The sequence below is a fragment of the Haliaeetus leucocephalus genome, unplaced genomic scaffold, assembly GCF_000737465.1.
Source record: "Haliaeetus leucocephalus isolate CR32 unplaced genomic scaffold, Haliaeetus_leucocephalus-4.0 Scaffold13, whole genome shotgun sequence".
Taxonomy (NCBI): Eukaryota; Metazoa; Chordata; class Aves; order Accipitriformes; family Accipitridae; genus Haliaeetus; species Haliaeetus leucocephalus.
The window spans coordinates 118,829-125,556 of record NW_010972449.1 but is presented as its reverse complement, the minus strand read 5'-3'; the positions used below and the strand labels follow the sequence as shown (position 1 = coordinate 125,556).

At 41.4% G+C, this 6,728-nt stretch overlaps 1 protein-coding gene across 5 annotated transcripts in view; it reads left to right on the top strand.

Annotated features, from left to right (window-relative positions):
- RNFT2 (ring finger protein, transmembrane 2) overlaps window positions 1-6,728 on the top strand; it is a 33,249-nt gene continuing 26,521 nt past the window's right edge. The window contains exons 1-6 of one of the 5 annotated variants that reach the window (XM_010574168.1): window positions 1-44; window positions 562-749; window positions 1,762-1,859; window positions 2,978-3,017; window positions 3,412-3,470; window positions 6,244-6,722. In XM_010574168.1, coding sequence (XP_010572470.1) covers window positions 3,424-3,470; window positions 6,244-6,722 — 526 coding nt within the window. In that variant the 5' untranslated portion in view covers window positions 1-44; window positions 562-749; window positions 1,762-1,859; window positions 2,978-3,017; window positions 3,412-3,423. Of the gene's footprint in view, window positions 45-561; window positions 750-1,761; window positions 1,860-2,977; window positions 3,471-4,115; window positions 4,192-6,243; window positions 6,723-6,728 lie in introns of those variants that run through there. The other 4 variants (XM_010574177.1, XM_010574149.1, XM_010574159.1 and 1 more) reach the window with 4 other exon arrangements.

The following is a 6,728-nucleotide window of genomic DNA, read 5'->3' as shown; positions in this document are numbered from 1 at the left end:
CCGCGCCGGGCGAGGGCGGCGCCCGTCACCGAGGCCCAGCACGGGTAGGTACGGGGGGCCGCGGCCTCCTGGGCCGGGCCGGGCCGGGCTGGGCTGGGCTTGCTGCTGCCTGGACCCGGCCCGCTCCCGCCCCCGCTGGGGCATCTAGCCACCTACTCCAGCGGGACTCTCCTTCCCCGACCTAACTGGAAAAAAAGGCCGCACCTGGGTCTCTCTCTGTGTATACATATATCTGTGTGTATGCGTATAACTGTATTTATTATGTATATGTGTGCGTGTATATATCAGTACATTTAGTATTTATTTATTTATTACACACACACGTGTGTGTGTATACATAACGAAGGCAGAGTACAGCCCAGCAGGCGCCCAGGGAGTGCCTGGGCGGTGAGCAGGGCTATAGGTGCCAATCCCAGAGGAAAACAGCCTTGCTGGATCGTGCACGTGTGCAGGGGTTGAAGCGCCAAGCGTTCCTGCTCCTGTCTGTCTTTCCTAAGGAGACGGAGAGGTGAAACTGGCTGTGCTGTGGTGAGAATGACTCTATTCATGTGCTTCTTACAGATGCGCCTGTTTCAGGTCTGTGATCCGGGTGCCTTGCAGTCATCCACCTTGAAGGACCTGTGATGAGTTTGAAATTTGGACCATCCTGGATTATCTGAAGGACTCCATGTATGAGATGTCTGCACCCTTTTGAGCTTCCCTCTCTCCCACGGTGGCACCTTGCACCTCTGGTTAAACCTGTTGTTCAGGTACTGTTAAAAAATGTTCAAGTGTTGCAAGATGAAAACCCCTTATCCAGAAAAGGCAGCACCAATCAGTACTGAAGCTGAGTGCCTTTTGGAACAAAGTCCATTTAAATTCTGTCTGATCTTAAGTCTGTAGGACTCTGGGCAGAACAGATGATTACATCTCATGAAGTCCTGTATCTTCAGTGCTTTGCATTCATGTCACTGCCCCCTTCATGGCTGATGCCAAAAGGCAAAGTGTCTCCCCATAGAGCTGCATGTCATTTTGGAATATCATTTCACCCCACATTACAATTTAGTAGACTTCTAATGGTCTAGAAGAGAGTGAAAGATTTTCCAGGTTTCTCCACACTGGCTCTAGCTCTCAGCTTGTAGCATGGAAAGATGGACAGATTTCTTTATAAGCAGTGACCCCAAAGTTGTTTGCAGGTAGGACAGCTCTGCCTGCATGGGTCAGCCTGTCTTGGTCTTTTCATCGTATCCTAATTACTGGTTTGGTTAAAAAGAGGATAATATTATGTATTAAGTCAACAGACACTGTCAGGTTAGGATTAAGTAACATTTACTGCAGGGAAAGCACAAAAGATTCTTGGAGTACTAAGTGTTGTTACTACAAATGCAGCTTTAAAAAAATCTGGAAAAAAACCCTTCAATGTGTATTTTTTACTGTATAAAACTTACAGATCCTTATAAAACAAGTTTTGGCCCTGAAAACATGACACAAATTGGAATGTATAGCTAGAGATTAAAAAACTGCTAGGAGTTACAAGATCACAATTTGTAGTTAAGAGAGTGTTGGTTACTTAGGGTATCAGAAAACTTTGGTTAGAATTAGATTTGTGGTATTCATGATGGCTTCCTGCATCCTCTCCATAAAATGAATTAAAAGCTCTGTTTCTCCTACCATATATGATTATACCAAATTTTATTTACATAGATGTGTGTGTATTTATATTAACTGGCAAGGGGATGTCCAAAGTTGGTACGTCATTAAAACCTCCGTGTTCTCTGTCAGTGAATACTCAAATCCAGTGTTGTCTCAGTTCAGCCTGCTTGATGGGGTTCTTCAAGACTGGATATTACAGACCAAGGGTCCTTCTCTTTTTTGTAAATGTAAGCTTTTTTTTCCTTTCTCATCTTGTTACAAATTCAATACAGTGACCTGTGTGACTTAACTGAAATACCCTTTCTTCTTTCACTGTTTTGTAACTTATCTTCAGGGCTGGGCAAGCTACAGGTACTTTTACTGCAGGTGTGCATGGTAAACACAACTGTCTGTTTATGCACTGTGAATTGCATGATTTGGGCTTTATTAAGGGAAAGAATTTGAATTTGATGCAATTTTGCATGGGCTAGTAGGTCACTGAAAGTAAAGAATATAAATGAAAAGATGCAAATATAGGGGAAAAAAAAATATTCCATATTTTCTACTTCTCAGCTTCCATACTTCTGCTTACAGACAGCTAGGAAATGTTCTCAGAGCCATTGTGCCTTTACAGAATACAGATACAGGGCTACACATTTATGTAAATATATTCATGCAGTATGAAATGTTATAAATAATAACTTCTGATATTCAAAAGTATTTTTTAATTAAAAGAGCCTTTTATATTTTATTCAGTAGCTATTGTAGTCTAGGGCTGAGTAGGCTCAGACTTCAATATTTAAAGGATTTCTCTCTAAATCTATGAAATGCCTGTGGGAACCTGGACAAATCACTTGCAAAAATAGCCCATTCCTCAGGTTTTATATAACTAATATAACATTAAGTAGTGTAAGACTATTTGCCAGGTACTCTGTGCTGTGCCTTGATGATGATGATGATTGTGTGTTCTTCTCTGCTTTTCAGTTAACTTTATTTTAAAAAGGTGTAATGTGTTTGAGGTTGTTCCCTTAAAATTAGACACTTGAAAGCAGAGATTTAGATAACTAAATAAAGAACTTCTCTCCTTGTTCTAGAAAAAGTTCCTGAAGTTAACACAGTTTCAATGCCTTTTCATTTCCCACTCTGGGCCTTACTTTATTTATGCTGACAATTCCAGAATGACTGGAGTGGGAACATGTGATCTTTTGCATATGTGCATATTATTTATGACCGTAGTGCAGAGTTTGCTAAGGGCATTTTTGTGCTTTAAAAGGAATGGATTGCTTATTTAAAAGAATATTGTCATAACCTGATTGTATTTTTCGTAAAAAATGTTTATACGTTTTCTTTTTTCCTTTGCTCTCAGTTGTGCTTTACAAAGCAAGTTTCTTCAAAAGAGGAAGAAGGTATTTCATTTCCAGAGACTGTATGTCAATTCACGTGTCACATCGAGAGGTACTCTGTTAGTTGTCCTCAAGTTCTTTATCAGAACATGTCATCACACAGCTGTACACTTCTTGTGACTGCCACATACCACAAAAGGGGATCTGACTAGTTTCTGCTCTGCCTGGAGACCTGTGTATGTGTGCTTCCATTTGGCAGTTGAATGTTGTTTCTTCGCAAGTGTACTAAGAAACAAATGCAAGCTTGAGGTGCTCTTTCAGAGAAGCGAATGATTTATGCCAGCCATGTCACTAGCTGAATGGGTTTCACAACCCTCTGACTCTGTGGGCCTTTGTTAGTAGTCACACTGGGAATTGTTGACCTGCAACGTTGATGTTGAGCGTGTTGTGTTTTAAGGTTTTGAGGAAAATGCAGAGACGGCATAGTAGCAACACTGACAACGTTCCTCCTGAAAGGTAAATCTTTTTCCCTCTTTTTTCTCTGTTTTCCTCTCCAGAAGGGAATGTTCTGATTTAAGTGTATGGTGTGTTTTAGAAGATGAAAGCTCAAAATTGAGAAAGGCATATATTTCCTGTGCATGTACTGTGACCAGGCTTTCTGTTTGAGTTTAGAGACAGATTTACTTTTCTCCTTCATGTCCGTTATTGACTGCTACCACCTATGGTGTTTCAGGTCTCATGATCCAGTATGGCACATATGGAGACAGTTGTCTTAGCATAGGCAAGACGCTTTGGAGCTCGAGAAGAGTGATTCATGGCACAGTCCTGTGGGGATCCTGAGCGCTATCAATCTGAAAGGATTGATCTGTATGAACAGAGGCTATTTATACTTCTGTTGCTAAGGTGTTTAAAAAGTCTGCTGGTCTGAAGCTCCCAACTACTATGACTTAGTATTTTATAAAGATTTTGAGTGATCCTTTACATCATCCCAGAATCTCTATCTAGCTTCATGTATGTGAATACTTAGAAGTAGAATACCTCTAATTCATTTCTGTAATTATAACATCAGCAAGGGAGCCTTGCCACTGTTGTTGTTCTGGTACTAAATATTCCCTTGTGCTTTCCCAGGGTTAAAGCTTGACTTTTTTTTTTTTTTTTCCTAAAGAAGAAACTAATCTAATTACTCTAAGGCAAAGATGGAACTAATGTGTTTCATTGCTCTGGCTGAGCTGAGATTGTAAATGAAAGATTGTTACTAAGTATTTCTTAGTGGGTTTGCAAGTAGACATGAAGCTTGAGGTCATGACTACTTCTAGCATGGTTCCATTCTTAATTTCAGGGAAAAAGGAAGACATCTTCAACTTTTCCTGCATGATGCTGCCCAAGCCTCAGTGCAGTCTGTGGGTCTTAAATCACCAGGCAAGGATGGGGCTTGAGAGGCACACAGATGTTGTATGGGCCCTCTCATCTGCAATGTAGAGCTCTCTGAGTCTGTACAAACTTGTAAGGCACTTCAGGATCTGTTTGAATGGTTAAAATGTATTCAGGATAGGTTTCTATTATCAAGTGCAAAAGATAGGGAGAGTAATGTCAGTTGGTTTTTATAAATGCTTCTGTTTTTTAACAGGGTAAATACATATAGTCAGTATGAGAGGCTGAAGGTTTTCTAACTGTAGAATGAAATGCTGTTGCCACTGGTCTTCACTTCTGTTAACTTCAGCAGACACAATTTCATCCTTGTTTATTCGTTTTTAAATATGTCCCTGATTAATTCCTTCCTGCTGAAAGCATAGTCATGTATCCTGGTAGTATTGTTCCAAACAATAGTTGTGTCTTTATCTGGAACACAGGGTTACACCCAACTTGTTATTTTCCCAGACATAAGTACTGTCACATTATGTCTCTCTGTCTTATGTATATATCCCTGAATTGTAATGTTAGGTGTAAAAGCCAAGATCTGGTCGATGAATATTTTGAACCAAAAAGAGGTGTGCAATGTCTTGTTGACTTGATTCCTTGCTGAAGCCTGTGGAGAGACATTGGGAATGGGGTGTAGCTATAAAAAGCCTTATTAGGAGTTTACTTAGTGGAAAGGTGTGCCCAGAGAGGTTTGAAGTTATCTCCAGAGTGAGATGAAAGGCAGTGCTGTGTGCCCTGTAAGATGTCTGGGGAGGTTTTTGAACCCATGGGAGAGAGAGGGTTAAGGGCCCTGTATGTGCCTGCATGTGCTGTCTCAGCTTGTGACCACTATTTCTAAAGTTAGAGATCTCTAAGGATTAAAATCAAGAGAGACCGAAGCTCTGCAACATGCCTTATTTGTGGGCTTTGCCTCTTGCTGAGCTTTATTTATTCTTAACTCTCCTTTTGCAAGTTAGAGAGGTATTTGCTGTCTGCCTAATGATTGTTCTACTTGTTACTTGTATTGCTCCCTGTCATCTAAACTTTACATGTATTCATTTCAGTACCACAGTATTGAGTTCAGGTGAAGAAAGCCTATTTTCTTTTGGTATTAGGATGAAGATATTTAAGACTTTCTTTTTTGTAATCTGGCCATAATCCAACAAGCTCAGGAAAGAATCAGTGCCAGATCTAATCCTGTCCAGTGCCCAGTAATTTGGGTACATCCATGTCCAATTTGCCAAGAATATCAAAATAAAGCAATTTCTCTTGACCCATGAGCACATCCTTCACTTACAATATGCGTTGGGTCAGGGCCACACAAGCAGCTCTCAACGCTTCTCTTCCCCAGTTGACTCTATCTCTTGGTGTTATTCATCACTGGGCAAGTAGTGATCATCCCTAAGTAAAGACAGAAGATTTTGGGGGTAGGTAATTTCTTTTGAGTTAGCTTGATTCATTTGTTTGTATATAATATGCCCTGTCTTGGTCATGCTGTGTCAAGTTACATGGGGTTTTGTATGTTTTTCTTTAAATATTAAAATCATTATAGAAGATGCTGGATTTGGTATCAGATGTATTTCTTTGGTTCCTTCAAAAGTAAAGGGGGTGTTTGGTAACTCTTTTTCTTAGATGAAGGAACTGGTGCATTTTGATCCATTCTTTAGAAGTGCTCTGTTCTTAGGAGTCTGGTTACTGGCCTCTAGTTCTGCAACTGTGACTTTCTAACAGCAAATAGGAGGAAAAGTATCTGTCATCTGGAGACCTACATATTCTGATAGTGTGTGAGAAACTCTTAAATGACTACAGTCAGGATTGGGCTAAAAGACTGAGATGTTCTGTGGCACTCATTTTTGTTTAATCACTTTTCTCTATTCTCCATCCACTGCAGAAACCGGAGCCAAACAGTCAGTTCTGAAACCAGCGTGGATGAAAGTGGAGTTTTTGAAAGTCTGAAGGCTGAAGCTTCCTCACCACAACAGCTGTTCTCAGGCCTGGCAGGTATTCCGTCGGGCACCATCACAGCCACGCCATTCCAGGCAGGTTTGGTTCTGGGCTCTTCGGCAGGAGGTGGGGAAGTATTCATTCAGATGCCAGCCCCAAGGGAGGAAGGGACCAGTCGTACAGAAGGAGCCCCGTTTCACCACCGGCAATCGTCCCATCATTTCCACCATGGCCATCACCGGGGCTCATCTCTACTGCACATGGCAGGAGGGGACCGTCACGGGCATGCTGAGGAAGGCAGTGACGAACAAGCTGGAACTCCAGCTCCAGCTCTTTCAGAGTTAAAAGCTGTGATCGGCTGGCTGCAGAAGGGACTTCCGTTCATCTTGATCCTCCTGGCTAAAGTGTGTTTCCAGCACAAGCTTGGTAAGG